Raw genomic sequence first — 16,484 nt, 5'->3', positions numbered from 1 at the left:
ACCCAACTTAATACTACGAAATGACTAGTCTTAAGTTCAATAGGTAAAAACAAGTCATTGATAAGTGGGTTGTGGCAGCATCAGAACATGTGAGTTCCATCTATGATGATTAATGCTGGTTGTTACCATTAGAGGGTTAAGCTTAAAGCTTTTAATGAAATTCAGTCTATGTGTGACAAGCATCTTAAAGGTAACAAGGATGCTGGAAGAATTTCACCTATGTGAACTTAGGGGTGGTGCCGCCTCTCATGAGAGTTGGAGTTTTCTTTCAAGAAAGTTCATGAATGGATTGAGCACATGGCCATAAAAGTGCTAAGCAAGAAAATAATGGGCACTCGTGTGGTTAGTGGAAGTATGTGTGTTGTTACCGGTTTTGTTACAAGGAATAACTGGTTCAATGATACAAGCAACTTGGGATTTCAACGGAGCTTTGTGACAATTACACTAAGGTAAAATTCAAATCGAAAGATATTTTATTTTATGCATTTTCACTGTTGAGGTTATAAGGGTTGATGTTTATTTTTAACCAAGTGGGGGATTGTTATATTTATATAAATATATATATATTGTTGGTTAAAAATAAAGTGTAAGAAGAGTTACACTTTTGAAAAATAACTTTTGAAAATAAAGTGTAAGAAGGGTTACACTTTTAATGTGTGAATTATACACATGATTAAGTTTTGAAATGTTACAAAACTTGAAAGGTTAAGGAAGACAATGAGTCTTCTCATCTTTGTAACTTTATAAAACTTAAGAGGTTAAGTGTAAGAGAGTTACACATTTGAGATTAAATCATGTTTAATGTGTGAATTAAACATATGATTTAATTTTTTAATGTTACAAAGATGAAGAGATTGAGGAAGACAATGAGTTTTTTCTCATCCTTGTAACCATTTTTCAACCCTAAGAGTGTTATATATGACTTTTCTTCTTTTTGAAATCTTATGCAGAAAAGTGAAAAGGCTTGATCAATCCCAAGACTATTTCCATTAGTTCCCTAAAGATTTCTAGTGGTGGGAGGAAATAGAGTCTTTGGACAAAGTTCCAAGAACTTGTTTGAGTCTTTATTGTGTTCTTCTTCTTCTTGTTCTTATTTTGTATCTTTGAGAATTTTATTGTATCAAGAGAGTGTTTGAGAATGTTTATTTTCTCCATTGTATCCAAATTTTTTTATATCATCAACGTCAACGCAAATCCGCAAGCCTCCCCAAAAAGAGTCAGGACGGCCAGTCCCGAGCCTTCTACCGCAGCTCCTCCTTCTCCTCCTCCTCCTCCGCTCCTTAATCCTAGAGATTCTGCTTCTGTGATGCCACATGCCAGGACTGCATCACCGGCAATCATCATTGACGATGATGATTCCGATTCTCCTCCTCCTTCGCCGCTACTTAATCCTCAAGCTTCACCTTCTGTGACGCCACATCCCAGGACTGCATCACCGGCAATCATCATCGATGATGATGATTCCGATTCTCCTCCTCCTCCTCCGCTCCTTAATCCTCAAGCTTCAGGTTCTGTGATGCCACATGCCAGGACTGCATCATCGGCAATCATCATCGATGATGATGATTCCGATTCTCCTCCTCCTCCTCCACTCCTTAATCCTCAAGCTTCAGCTTCTGTGACGCCACATGCCAAGACTTCATCACCGGCAATCATCATCGACGATGATGATTCTGATTCTCCTCCTCCTTCGCCGCTACTTAATCCTCAAGCTTCAGCTTCTGCGAGGCCACATGCCAGGACTGCATCACCGGCAATCATCATCGACGATGATGATTCCGATTCTCCTCCTCCACTCCTTAATCCTCAAGCTTCAGCTTCTGTGACGCCACATGCCAGGACTGCATCATCGGCAATCATCAATGATGATGATGATTCTGATTCTCCTCCTCCTTCGCATCTACTTAATCCTCAAGCTTCAGCTTCTGTGACGCCACATGCCAGGACTGCATCACCGGCAATCATCAATGACGATGATGATTTCGATCCTCCTCCCCCTCCGCTCCTTAATCCTCAAGCTTCATCTTCTGTGGCGCCACGTGCCAGTACTGCATCACCGACAATCATCACCGACGATGATAATCCCGATGGCTCCGAAAATGAGAAAGATGCTATCTGGTTCGTCTTCCTCCTGCTTCCTTCAGTTCTGAAACTTGTACATGGAGTTTCAGGTGCTTGATCTTCTGATTCATTTACCAGGTACACTACCATGATTTTTGAAGCTCTATCGACCATGAACAATTCGGCGGGATGTAGTATCAGTGAAATCGCTAACTCTATCGAGGTCAGATGGAGTTTCCTCTCTACTTTTATCAGGAATTTACCATGGACGAGTCGTTATTTGAGTTATAAGAGAGAAACTTCGAAAATCCTTCCTTGGATTTGCGACATTTTCCAACACAGTTCTTTTCTTGATTTCTTGATTTTCAAAAGACTCTCATAAACACGTACAGAGAAACTTTGAAAATCCTTTACTTAGCCGTGACATATTTCTCCAAAACAATTATTTTGAGAAACAAATTTTCTTCAGGGAATCAAATATCAAAAACAATTTTTTCAGACTTTGATTTTCAAAATGGTATTAGGCATATTTTCAATGGTTTCTTGAAAACACCTCAAATTTTCATTAAAATACAATCTATTTTCAGAATAAATTTATAACGAAACAGTTAATAGGAACCCTTTCCAAACAAGCGTCAACGTTTGGTTGATTGAGGTCAGGGTCTATAATTCTTTAATTATTCCATAATAATTTTCCTTGTTTGCTTTCTGCAGAAAAGGCATGTGGTGCCTGAGAATTTCAGGGAGTCGCTGAGCTCAAAATTGACAAACCTTGTTTCGATGGAGAAGCTTGAAATGGCGAGTGAGTCTCCTTATTCTCCTTATCCTTTTATGATTTTTCATTTCTATTCAGATTTCAGACAAATTTAGACATATTCAAAAAAACAAACACCACGTTACTTACAATAATCTGTTTCTATTTAGATTTGAGACAAACTTAGACCTATTTAAAACCAAACATCGCTTCTATTTGGATTTCAGACAAATTTAGACCTATTTAAAAACAAACGCTACCTTACTTTCTCTATCATCATGGCGAATTACAGGACCAAAACTGCTTCAAGATAAAGAAGGTTTCGGGTCCGAGTCAGTCAGAGTCGTATAATCAGACATTGGAAGAAGCTGCTGTGGATGCTGCCAGGATAATTGTCGAAGCAAAACACAAGGAAATTCTAGCAGCTGTGGCGGTTGAGTTAGAGAGAGTCGAAAGGATGGCAGAAGAAAATGAGGCAATTCCGAAGCAGCCAGAGGACATCGATGAACAAAGTAAGATCCAAAGAAAAATTCTTTCTTAATTACTAGGTTTTTTTTTCTGGAATGATGACATATCTTAAAGCATCTCTCTTCTCCTCCCTCTTGGTTTACTCCCCTACAGGTTCTTCTTTAACTCTGAAGACCAAATAAGAGTGTTGATTGCACTGAAAATGGATGAAGTAGTAGCAGTTTAGAGACGAGCAGTTTTGGCTACGACGACATGAACTAAGGGCCTGTTTGGGATGGAGAAGTAGAACTAATTGCTGTTACTGGTCAATTGAGTTTTTTGTTTCAGAACTTTCTAGAAAATTCGAAAGTATGACACCCATGTTTCAAAGTTCTATACAAACACACGTATTCTTTCAACCTTCGATTGCTTTCAGAGTTTAAGCTCTTTCTAACAAAGCTTAAGATTTCAGGATTGTGCTTTCTAAGGAACTTGATTCCATGCAATGCAATGATAGTTCGCCCTTCCATAACCATACACAAACATGCAATGCAACGATTTTTGGCATTTCCATCATTATACACAACCTTAGGGCCATGTTTGGTCATGAGAGTGGAGAATAGGAATGAATATTTTTGTTTTCGTTTAATGAATTTTTTTATTCCAATTCTTTATGTTGGAAGCACCTAGGAATATAAGGTGGGAATGATTGTTTTCATTTCAATGTTTGTGACAATGGGAATAAGAATTATTTTTTGTTTGCATTTCAATATTTGGTAATAATTGAAATGAGAATAGAAAAGGAAGCAAGTTAACAACAATACCCTTACATATAGTTTAAAATTTTTCTTTAAGGGAATTCAAATACAAAATACCCATTGGAAATCAATTGAAATCCTACTATGAATAAGACTTCATTTTTATTGGAACTATTTTTTTTTTTTTTATTCTCATTTTATGTTTGGTTCCCGGAAAGTATAAAGGAAAGAAAAAAAAATGCTAAGGAAAATGACTTATGCATTTTAAAATTATTTAATTTTTATATTGATGAGTTAAAATAAATAAAATGAGTTTGAAGTAGCAAATAAAAATAATTTATCATCTTTAACTCTATTTTTTATTTTTATTCACTTTTTCTTTCTTTTTACTTTTCCTGTCTATTTTCTTTTCTTTGCATTTTCCCTCAAATTTTTCGAGAACCAAACATAGCCCTAGTTATCGAGACGTAAGAATAGATGAGAAAATGAATAAATGTTCATTTTTCCATGCCAAACATGTACTTAAATGCATAAATAACATATGCAAGGAAATGGACTCATTCGATAGACTCTTCTATAAATGTTGTGATGTTGGTTTCATATTTAGAATTCAATCAAGTGGTGTTTACTATAAGAGAATATTACAAGCTACCATTTAGCATCACAAGCAACAAAACGTAACTAGAAGCAACTAGGAAGCAAAAATCAACATGCTAGAAATATTATAAATTTAGAACCCGTTTGGTAGTAATTTTAGAAAATGCTTTTAATATTTTTAATACTTGAAAATTTTTATCATTCAAATGTTAGAAATACTATAAACGTTTTTTAAAATCACTCTCAAACGCACTTTAAAAACCTATTATACAATGATTCTATGAAGCGTTTTTAATATTTTTAATACTTGAAAATTTTTATCATTCAAATATTAAAAATGTTAGAAATATTTTCTATAATCACTTTCAAACGTACTCTTAATGTATGTCGTAGCCCTAGGGTGAAATATAACATAGAAATATCAAAGACCACTCTTAAACTCTTTCCACCCTCCACTTCTTATTTTAATTTTTTGTAAATAAAATTTAAATATAAAATGATAATATGTTTTCACTTCTTCATAATCCCTACTCTCATCCATCTAAAAATCTCCCCTTGTTTTCTCTCTCTTCTTGCCTTCATTTTCTTGTTTCGTTTCTTTTCTTCTTCTTCTTCTTCTCTCCAAAAAAAAGTCGGTCACAAGAAGCTACCCTAATGGTAACACCCTATTCACGTTTCCTTTTTTTCATTCTTCTCTTTCCCTTCGTCTTCTTTCTCTTTTTGTTTTCTTTGATCTTTGATCCAAAGAAGAAGAGGAAGACGAGCTACCTCAGCCAGAGAAGAAAATGAGAGATGAAGAGGAAAAGAAAAAAGAAAGCACGAGTTTGTGTCAAGTTTTTTCTAATTTCTACCATCTGTATACTCCTCTCGTCATCATCTTTCAAATGCCCAGGAAAAACGGCGGAACATCGACGTCGGCGCAGATTCGCAAGCCTCCGGAAAAAGATCCCGGACGATGTCATGTGCAGCAATTTTAATTTACGAATTGGTAAAATCCTTTCTGGATTGGTGCCTTTCGCACCACTAGGGGTTGAGGTGTTCCATTGGTTGTTGGAGTTGCGATCTGAAGAGGAGAATGTTGGATTGGTTGTGCGCCTCAGGGCTTTGAGTTCATAGGTACGTGCTAACCCAATTGCAGCAGACAGATTTTGAGGGTTTTGGACTCTTACATCAGCCCTTAGCCCATCCTTCAATCCACTAATAAAACACTCAGCTTCTTGTTTATCTGTCAAAGTGTCGGCCGGTGCTAGAAGCCTTTCAAACCGAGTTTGATAGTCGGAAACAGTTCCCGTCTGCTTAAGCTTGCATAAGTCTCCAAAGAAATCTTCATATTCAGTTGCAGGAAATCTCTCTAGCAATCCCGCCTTCATTCCATCCCAAGTAACCAAGTGACCTTGATTTTTGCGTCGCCCAATGATGTCGCGGCAAATCCAGAGTTGGATCTTCCGAGCCATCATAGCAAGGAAAATCAAGCTTTGCAAGCTTAGGAGCCTCTAGTCCACCTGCGTACCCAGCACCACCCTGTCCATGTGGTCCCCGATTCCTATTGACGGACCCTTCTTCCGGCAAGTCTAATCGGGAGTTCATTGCCCCCACTAGTTCTTCCATCTGCTTAAGGAGCCTTTCTTAACCTGAACTCAGCTTCTCAACCTGATTTTCAAGCCTTTGGAGTCGTTGATCGTCAGCCATAACCGGCTCTGATACCACTCTGTCACGTTCTAAGTTAATGGCACGATCCCGTCCCCTCCCTCTCCCCCTAAGAACAAGGAAATTTATAACTTAACAGACTCAACAACTTAAGAGATTAAACAGCAACAATTACTAAAAAATAGCTCACGCTACGACTAGTGCCGACCCTTCTACCGCAGCTCCTCCTACGCTCCCTAATCCTTCTCCTCCTCCTCCTGCGCTCCTTAATCCTCAAGCTTCAGCTTCTGTGACGCCACATGCCAGTACTGCATCACCGGCAATCATCATGGACGTTGATGATCCCGATGGCTCCGTAAATGAGAAAGCCTGGTTCGTCTTTCCTTCAGTTTCTGAAACTTGTACATGGAGTTTCTTTCAGGTGCTTGATCTTCTGATTCATTTACCAGGTACACTACCATGATTTTTGAAGCTCTATCGACCATGAACAATTCGGCGGGATGCAGTATCAGTGAAATCGCGAATTCTATCGAGGTCAGATGGAGTTTCCTCTCTACTTCTATCGGGAATTTACCATGGACGAGTCGGTATTTGAGTCATAAGAGAGAAACTTCGAAAACCCTTCCTTGGATTTGCAACATTTTCAAACACAGTTGTTTTTAAGAACGAAAACAGTTTTCTTGATTTCTTGATTCCTAATCTCAAAAACACGTACAGAAACTTTCAAAATCCTTTACTTAGCCGTGACAACTTTCTCCAAAACAATTATTTTGAGAAACAAATTTTGTTCAGGACTCTAATATCAAAAACAATTTTTTAGACTTTGATTTTCAAAATGGTATGATGCATATTTTCATTGGTTTCTTGAAAACACCTCAAATTTCAAACAAGCATCAATGCTTGGTTGATTGAAGTCAGGGTCTATGATTCTTTACTTATTCCATAATAATTTTTTCTTGTTCGCATTCTGCAGAAAAGGCATATGGTGCCTGAGAATTTCAGGGAGTCGTTGAACTCAAAATTGACAGACCTTGTTTCGATGGAGAAGCTTGACATGGTGAGTGAGTCTCCTAATTCTCCTTATCCCTTAATGATTTTTCATTTCTATTCAGATTTCAGACAAATTTAGACATATTCAAAAAACAAACGCCACCTTACTTACAATGATATATTTCTATTTAGATTTGAGACAAACTTAGACCTGTTTAAAGCCAAACATTGCTTCTATTTGGATTTCAGACGAATTTAGACCTATTTAAAAACAAACGCTACCTTACTTTCTCTATCATCATCGCGAATTACAGGACCAAAACTGCTTCAAGATAAAGAAGGTTTTGGGTTCAAGTCAGTCAGAGTCACATAATCAGACATTGGAAGAAGCTGCGGCGGAGGCGGCCAGGTTAATTGCTGAAGCAGAACACAAGGAAATTCTGGCAGCTGAGGCGGTTGAGGAGTTAGAGAGAGTCGAAAGGATGGTAGAAGAAAGTGAGGCAATTCTGAAGATGACAGAGGACCTAATGCGCAATGCTGGAGCTGGCGAAGGAAATCCATGAACAAAGTAAGATCCAAAGAAAAAAGATTTCTTAACTACTTGTTTTTTTTCTGGAATAATGACATATCTTAAAGCATCCCTTCTCCTCCCTCTTGGTTTACTCCACTACAGGCTCTTCTTTAACTCTTAAGACCAAATAAGAATGTTGATTGCTCTGAGAACGGATGAGTGGGTGTTTAGAGACGAGCAGTTCTGGCTACCATGACATGAACCAAGGGCCTCTTTGGTATAGAGAAGTAGAAGTAATTGCTATTACTAGTAAGACACCCATGTTTCAAAGTTCTATACAAACACACACATTCTTTCAACCTTCGATTGCTTTCAGAGTTTAAGCTCTTTCTAACAAAGCTTAAGACTTTAGGATTGTGCTTTCTAAGGAACTTACCTTTAATATGGTAGCATTTTAGGTTCATAAATATCTATTACCCTAATTGATAGTTGATACCCTGACCTTCTGTTACTAAGTATAAGCTTGACTGCATTAATGACAGTAACTAGGAAATGGTCATTTCAGAAATACTACTTCTTTACATTAATTGATAGTTGGGGGACCTCATAGATGTATTTGGTACGGGATGGAAATATATGGGAATGGAGGCGAATCATAATACCATATAGACGTGAGGAATCAAAATCCTAGTAAGAGTGGGATTTGATTTCCATAATGATGATTTTTTTTTTTTATTATTCTTATTCCTATTTTAAAAAACAATCCAAACATGTTAATGAATAGGAATGAAAAATGATTTTTCATTCTTATTCTTTATTCCAGTGTTCCAAACATGGCCTATTGGTATTTAATAATCTCATGCAACATGTGTTAAACTTGATTCCATGCAATACAATGATAGTTTGCCCCTCCATTACCATACAAGAACATGCAATGCAATGATATTTCACCCTTCTGTTTATTATACACAACCTTGGGGCCATGTTTGATTATTAGAGTGGAAAATGGGAATGAATATTTCGGTTTTAGTTTAGTGAATTTGGTAATTCCAATTCTTGTGTAGGAAGCACCTAGGAATGTAAGGTTAAAATGATTTTTTATTTTATTTTTTCATTTCAATGTTTGTAACAATGGGAATAAGAATGAGTTTTTTGTTTGCATTTCAATGTTTGGTAATAATTGGAATGAGAAATGAAAAGAAACAAGTTAACAACAATACCCTTACACATAGGGAATCCAAATACAAAATACCCATTGAAAATCAATTGAAATCCCACTTATGAATGAGACTTGATTTCTATTGGAACCATTTTTTATTTCATTCTTATTATCATTTAGTATAACCAAATATAAGAATGGATGCGAAATGAATGAAATGTCCATTCCCACATACCAAACATGTACCTGAATACATAAGTAGCATATGCAAGGAAATAAACTCATTTGATAGGCTCTTCTATGAAAGTTGTGATGTTATGGTTTCATCTCTAGGATACGATTGAGTGGTGTTTACTATAAGAGTCTGCATTACAAGCTACCATTTAGCATCACAAGCAACAAAACACAACTAGAAGCAACTAGGAAATGCAAACCAACATGCTAGAAGCCCTACTTCCCAGTAGAAGCATGAAATTTCAAAAGTCATCATGCTAATGTCAATCAATTTCTGGCATGACTTAAACATTCTCATAAGCACCATTCCAGATAGAGGACTCCTATATTTGAAACAATCAGCACAAAAATGAGTAAATAGCTTTCTATAGTTTACAATAACAGTCACAATACCAAGCAACAATTAGTAGTTCTAGTGATTGGAGTCACATTATGAGCATAGAACATACAACTAGAAGTAAATCACAGAAAATAACTGCAATGAACAGGAAAACAAACTGAAATGTTAGAAAAGCATCATTCCCAATCAAACCATGAAATTTCAAATTCCATGCTACTCGTGTGAATTTCTTCAACTCAAACAATCACATAAGCTTGAGGCATATATATTGAGAGCATGAGATATAGAGTTGTGCAAATAAGATGTTAAAGACACATAAAAGGATGAACACAACAAGGGTTTTGATGTTCCAATCATCTTTCAGTTCTACTGACACCGGACAAGCTTAACTTTGAATGATTGCCGATCAATCTCAGTCTAAAAAAGTTAACAAGATCTGTTCTTTCAAAAGAAAAACATAATATAAACCTAATAAAGATTGCCGAACGAAGTATAACAAGATAATTAACGCAACCTTATCATTGAAATAATCAGAGAAACAGTACCAAAAATGCTACCAAACGGTCCGCGCCGCAATGTAAATTTGGAGCTCAAAACTATAAGAGTACAAGCCCAAGCTCTGATGGTTTCAATGGATTTCTTAAGCGATAGTTGTAAAGATAGTAGTGAAGTTTTCCATCACCAGGTCCAAACTTCAGTTCCTTTAGGAAAGTCTCGTTCTGCATGACATCCAATGCATTGAAAACATCATAGTCCTTCCGTTTGGCAACAATAAGCGCATCATTCATCAGCTGAAGCAATGGGGTCTTTGTGGACACATTATAGTAAGAATAAGCTGCCTTCAAAGTCGAATAATTCTGATTGCCAAGGATAGTTGAAGGAAGAGTATAAAAACTGCAGAAATCAGTGATCTCATGAGTCTCAGGGCTCTCAACCAGATAACTGTCCACAACATTCTCAGTGGGGAGAAGCCAGTGCTCTACATCATTTTCATCTAGATCAACGGCAACAGCAAACTGGCTTAAATAGTTCCGAAGAAGTCGTGTAACTGCAGGAACATCATGGAGCTCCATTTGCCTGAACCCAGGTGTGACTGTTGAATCTGGTAACTTGTAAAGCTTTATGGTGCGGCTCATTGTCATCCTTGCCCCAAGCCTAGAAAACCCAACATCAATAAGTTTCTTTGGATTCAAAGACCTATGCCAATACTGGCAAGTTGATATAGGAGTAGGGAGAACCACTCCTGCAGTATAAGCCGCTTGCCAGATATTCTCCAAGTGAACCCTCCTGGTTACCTCTTTAATCATGACTGGAGCAAGTCTTTTTGATCTGAGCTTCTTATGAACACACAAGAAATTAATCTCCGCCATGGTAACAATGTCATCACGAACCCGGATTCTAGCTGGAACACCAGTAATAAAAGCTACCAACTTTTTTGAGCTTTTGACACAAACACCAATGTGCCAGCTCTTGAAATAACCTGGTGGGCGAAGGGCCCATCTAAGGAACTCCTTCGAGTAGTTGAACCTGAACATGTTCTCATCATCCTCAACATAGTTGTTAGTGAGGAGGTTATAAACCTCCATGCACGTCTCTTCGGAGTCAATATCACAAGTGATCCATTCATAGAGGTTTGGAAGATTGTAAGGCTCTTGTTTGACTTCAGACAAAGGTGCTGGTTGTTCAATAGGGCCTTCAGCCAAGCTCGCGTTTCCAATATCCTTGAATTGCCCAACTGGTTGGGTTTCCCAAAACTTGTGTGTCTTCCCAAGAACAAGAGATTCCTGAACCTTTCGTGCTAATACATCAATTGCAGCATCACTCTCAGGAGATGCATTTCCATCAGGGTTAGGGCTTCGGTTTTTGTCAGGTGACCCAGGAGAGTTATTGTCATCAACCATTTCAAATGAATTTCAATAAGCTAGTCTGTAAAACAGCATCAATAATTTCCATATACTCCGTTTAGTAGCTCATAACACACTAGTAACAAACAAGAAATTAGAATTGACATTGGATTTTTCTATCATTTGGGGTGAAGAAAAACCAAAAACTCCACTCAACTAATCTAATCAACATTTTGGCTCGGTTGAGTTGAGATTTCAACTGCAGGAAACTTAAAAAATAAAACATATAATACAAATTTGAACTGTTATATTTTTCTTTCCATCTCTTTTTCTTCTCAACAACCAAACAGAAGCAAAACAACTTAAACAGGATGCATACCAAGATGAGCATGAAAACAAAAAATTATCGTATTGATTATCTGACCAGGAAACTTCACAATCAGTTTGGTTCCTAAATTTTCTGAGCAAACAAATGGCAGGTGAATAAAATGAAAACCCAGATAATTACAAAACTTAGCGAATTGGATGAGTTACTGAACAAATGAGTCTTTCTCCTCTTTTTGGTTGCTGGGAAAACTTTAAGGGAAAAGAAATCAAAATTTTGAATCCCATCTTTCATTATTTCGAACTCCTGAGAACTAAAACCTGAACTAAACTAACACTCATACAGCATAAACCTTACTATCGCAATCTCAACTCTTCTCAAATATTCTCAGCAACCAAACAGAGCGACGAACAAAATCCAAATCCAAGCAGCAAAATAAATCCAAAACCTACACGACAACCAGCACCAAGCTTCAAGGATTGGATCAATTACATCACCAATAAATCCTCAATTTTCTGCACGAACAAAAACTCAATCTATTCAAAATTAAAACTTTCCCCCACTTTCTCTGCAATCAAACGCAGGTTCGATTAACTAAAAAAGCAAATCCAAAATAATCACCAAAAAAACCAAAAAACAAAATCTAAGATCTAAGGCAAATTGAGCATGAAATTCAGAGATTGACAGTTGGAAACATATTGATATTACCTGGGATTTTGGAAAGTTGAGATCTAGGGTTTGAAGAGGGAGAGAGGGATTTTAGAGATAGAAAGCTTTGGGGGAGATGGAAGAACACTGGGAATCGGCAAGCACGGATGGAATCATGAAGCCTCTATATAACAATGCGTCTAAATAGCGCTACCTATGTGCAATCCAAGGGTATATTCGTCATTCGTCGTTTCAGTCATTCTATATGTTGAAAATTTTTGCTTACCTCTCGAGTGGGGTTTGAAAATTCATTAAATACCTTCCTTCCTTCCTTATATAAAAATTACATAAAAGGACATATGATAAAAATTCAAATCAATGGAAGCGCGTTGTATAAATAAATTAATTAATATATTTTAAAATTTATTTTAATTAAATTAAAATATGTTTATAACTTTATATTGAGGAAAAAAATTATTAATTAAATTTTATTTTAAATTTCAAATATGGTTTTTAGAGTTTGATAATATTTTATTAAATAAAACTTAAATTTTATTATTTTAAGGGTATTGTTAATTTGCACTTTATAATTAGTCATTATTTTTTAAATTATTAGTTATTTGCATTAAAGATAACTCAAAATTTTAAATTGTATTTATCAAAAATGTATTAATTTATTAGTGAAAATAAGGGGAAAATGAAAATAAAATATTAAGAGTGGGATGAGAAGAGATAGTTCATCCAATTAAAAAGAATTTGACACTCGGTATAGTAAGAGTTCGTTTGATAGTAATTTTAGAAAACGTTTTTAATTTAAAAAGTATTTTTAAAAAAAATATAAGATGTTTGATAAATATATACGAACGGACATTTCCTAAATGTATTTTCTTAATCTTGAGGGTTAGAGAGTGTTTGGTAAAATTTATTTCTTATTACTTGATAACTTAAGTTGATTTTAAATTAAATTATATTTAAGTTGCTAATTTAAAACGTACTATTTAATCATTACTCTAAGTATTAAAGTTGTTTGATAAAATTAATTTAAAATATATTTTAAAATATTAAATTGATATATTTATCCTCATAAATGATAATTAGGACAAATAAGGTTGAGTAAAATAAAGATCATGGAATAGTAAAATAAATCAAGATAATTATGATAAATAAGGATAAAATGTAAAATGAATTTAATAATAAATTAATTATTTTTACTTATTAATTAAATTTATTTTTAAAGTCATACCATAAGTTATTAAGACACTTTAAGTTGTTAAATTGATTTACCAAACACCCACTAAATTCTTTTAAAAATTATAGTTGATGTTTTTATAATTTGTGGGAAAAAAATGAATGATTTTCCAAAGTCTTAATAAAATTTAAGTAAAAATAACTATCTTAATATAATAAATTTTTTATTAAAAGAAATAACTAAACATATGGTATGGAAAAGTAATATTTTTATAATTTATTAAAGGTTAGTTTAAATAGCTTCGAGGGCTATTTGGACTGCCCTCAAAATTATAATTACTTGTTGGAACTCGATAAATACTATTAACACATTCATATTTATCTTTATCATTTAGTTTTACATATCAAATATAAAAATTAAAATATTATTAAACAAATTATTATTATTATTATTATTATTATATATTAATTTCTTATAATTATTTTTAATTTTAATAAAATATAAATTATATATTTATGATATCAATGAACCGTTAACTAATAACTTTTTCGATTCAATATTTGATATATTCTAAATAATTTTTATTATTTTTGTTAAAATAACTCATGATTAAATTATTTAAAAAAAACACCATAAAAAGTGACCAAAAGAAAAATACAAATTGGGATGTGGGCCATATGTGGGATTTTTTATAATTGTACCGTGGATTTAAAATTAATTTTTTAAAATATAATAGAGTCAAAAATATTTTCAAAACACTTTTTGCCACTTAAAAAGGTGCCTCTTAAAAATACACCTTCCATTATTTTTATATCAATAATACATGTTAAAAAAACTGAATTTACATTGAAAAGACACCTTCCACAATTTTTATATCAATAACACACGTTAAACAAATTTGAATTTATATTAAAAGTGTTTATTCAAGATAAACTTTTTACAATTCTACAAAATCGAATTTATATTAAAAGTGTTTTTTAAAGAGACTTCAATTTTCATATTAGTTGCATAGTAAAGAAATTGAATTTATATTAAAGATATCTTCTTAAAACACATTTTCTACAATTTCACAAAATTAAATTTACTTCTTGGAGAAACACCTTCAACAATTCTTATATCAGTCATCAATTGAAAATAATTGAATTTATATAAAAGTGTATTTTCAAAAGACATATTTCATAATTCCATAAAATTAAATTTATATTGAAATATTTTCCTTCAAGAGACACTTTTAGTATGAATTTAATTTTTTCGACAGGTGACTAATATAAAAATTGTGAAAAGTATTTATTCAAAAGACACATTTAGTATAAATTCAATTTTGTGGAATCGTAGAGACGCCTTCAATGTAAATTCAAATTTTTTTCACTGTGTGATTGACATGAAAATTATCGAAGATGTCTTTTGAAGAGACACCTTTAATATAAATTTGATTTTCACTGTGTGACTGACATGAAAATTATCGAAGATGTCTTTTGAAGAGACACCTTTAATATAAATTTGATTTTATGGTATTGTGAAAAATATATATTTTTTTAGTGTAAATTCAATTTTTTTTCTCGTATACAACTAATAAAAAAATTATAGAAAAATATCTTTTGAAGAGATATATTTAGTATAAATTCAATTTTATGAAATCAAAAAAGGTATCTCTTTTAGCGTAAATTTTTTTTTTTTTTTTAACATGTATGATTGATATGAAAAATATGAAATGCGTCTCTTCAATAAGCATCTTTTAAAGTGATAAAAAGAAACGTAAATTTGAAAATATTTTTGTAACAATCACATTTTAATAATTTTTTTTTAAAAGTATCATTTTTTAAAATAATCGTACAAGTTATCTCCAAAGATCAATAGTAAACCAAAGTACCATCAAGAGACAAAAAAACCTAATTAAATATGAGAGAAATTAATTAATTATTCTCTCGATCAAACAAGTAATTGGCCCAAATTGGAATCTTTGAATTGCAACCTTTATTGTCCAATAGAAAATTCTTTCAATTTCTTTAGTTGAGCGGTGAGAAGGAAGAAAGCTTCACGCTAAAGCATGGCATATAATTGAAGAATCTCTTTTCTTTAGGCACCTTGATGGAGCTTAGACCACTCAATTCTTTGGTTCTAAAGTGCTTTCATTGCTTTGCAATAATTCTACATCAATTAAAAAATGGGAAAAAAAATGAAAAAGCATATTTAATTGACTTGAGACATGGTTAACATTTAGTTATTCTAGGAAAAAAAATCGTACAATGTTTGGATCTATTTATGATAAATGTGGGAAAACAATTTATAAATTAATCATCTAGAAAAAAAAAGATGTTGAGTTAGTTTTTTTCAAAATTTTAAGTTCTATTGGATCATTTAGGGAAAATAAAAAAAAAAATTTGGTCGAGATAATATTAATAGTACTAATGGTTCAATCAAGTTCATTATTTCACGTTTTCAATAAATTAAGACAAGATCGAGTATAAGTCAATGGACGATCTTATTTATTGAAGACTTGATCATGTTGAAAACCTAAGAATTGTTGTAAGATTGGATTCTTAGTGGACTTTGGGTGTTTTATGGTTTTTGTACCCTTAAAGTTTTTAAAAATCATCCTTTCATGCTTTTATTTGAGTTTTTTTTTTTTTTTTTTTCAAAATTTGATGATTTCTTATTTTTCTCTAAACCCATACTTAAATTATTTCAAACACATGTTTAAGGGGTTTGTCAGGAATGTTGGAAGTCTTCTTAAGGTTTCTTAACCTTGATTCAATCATAAAATTAGTCTTTCAAAGCAATAGACTAAGGTATGGAGAAATCGAGTAAGTCATTTAAGCTTGATTGATTGGGAAAGCAGTTTTGTGCACTTAACTTTCAAAAGATTGTTCTAACCAATTAAATCAATTGCTCAATTAATCAAACTCCTAGACCCCAAAAAATTATTCTTAGTGTATTTAATTTCCAATAGCTAATCAACTAGCCCGGTTGCTTCATCAAT

The 16,484-nt window shown here is 33.6% G+C and overlaps 3 protein-coding genes across 8 annotated transcripts; 2 read left to right on the top strand and 1 right to left on the bottom strand.

The window, feature by feature from the left end:
- Positions 1 to 1,182: 1,182 nt before the first annotated feature.
- LOC104880293 (proline-rich receptor-like protein kinase PERK10) lies at positions 1,183 to 3,683 on the top strand. Its single transcript, XM_010656584.3, has 5 exons — positions 1,183 to 2,118; positions 2,200 to 2,284; positions 2,776 to 2,859; positions 3,108 to 3,327; positions 3,437 to 3,683. The coding sequence occupies exons 1-5, from the start codon at positions 1,307 to 1,309 to the stop codon at positions 3,463 to 3,465; spliced, it is 1,230 nt and encodes a 409-aa protein (XP_010654886.3). The 5' UTR covers positions 1,183 to 1,306; the 3' UTR covers positions 3,466 to 3,683.
- Positions 3,684 to 5,148: 1,465 nt separating this feature from the next.
- LOC104880206 (telomere repeat-binding factor 5) lies at positions 5,149 to 8,126 on the top strand. 2 transcript variants are annotated; one of them, XM_010656192.3, is made up of 5 exons: positions 5,149 to 6,636; positions 6,714 to 6,798; positions 7,238 to 7,321; positions 7,569 to 7,822; positions 7,928 to 8,126. In XM_010656192.3, exons 1-4 carry the CDS (start codon positions 6,593 to 6,595, stop codon positions 7,815 to 7,817), a joined length of 462 nt encoding a protein of 153 aa, XP_010654494.1. In that variant the 5' UTR covers positions 5,149 to 6,592; the 3' UTR covers positions 7,818 to 7,822; positions 7,928 to 8,126. The 2 variants fall into 2 exon arrangements, with proteins under 2 accessions (XP_010654494.1, XP_059595421.1); XM_059739438.1 differs by having other exon boundaries at positions 7,569 to 8,126.
- Positions 8,127 to 9,822: 1,696 nt separating this feature from the next.
- LOC100256549 (glycylpeptide N-tetradecanoyltransferase 1) lies at positions 9,823 to 12,599 on the bottom strand. 5 transcript variants are annotated; one of them, XM_010656189.3, is made up of 3 exons: positions 12,376 to 12,599; positions 12,120 to 12,182; positions 9,823 to 11,424 (listed from the first exon to the last, which is right to left on the bottom strand). In XM_010656189.3, exon 3 carries the CDS (start codon positions 11,397 to 11,399, stop codon positions 10,095 to 10,097), a length of 1,305 nt encoding a protein of 434 aa, XP_010654491.1. In that variant the 5' UTR covers positions 11,400 to 11,424; positions 12,120 to 12,182; positions 12,376 to 12,599; the 3' UTR covers positions 9,823 to 10,094. The 5 variants fall into 5 exon arrangements, with proteins under 5 accessions (XP_010654491.1, XP_010654492.1, XP_059595420.1 ...); XM_010656190.3 differs by having other exon boundaries at positions 12,025 to 12,235; positions 12,376 to 12,510; XM_059739437.1 differs by having other exon boundaries at positions 12,120 to 12,235; positions 12,376 to 12,510.
- Between the last annotated feature and the right edge of the window lie 3,885 nt (positions 12,600 to 16,484).

The sequence above is a fragment of the Vitis vinifera genome, chromosome 9 (genome assembly GCF_030704535.1).
Source record: "Vitis vinifera cultivar Pinot Noir 40024 chromosome 9, ASM3070453v1".
In the NCBI taxonomy this organism is placed as follows: domain Eukaryota; kingdom Viridiplantae; phylum Streptophyta; class Magnoliopsida; order Vitales; family Vitaceae; genus Vitis; species Vitis vinifera.
The sequence above is the reverse complement of the archived record's forward strand: the minus strand, read 5'-3'. Positions and strand labels throughout refer to the sequence as shown.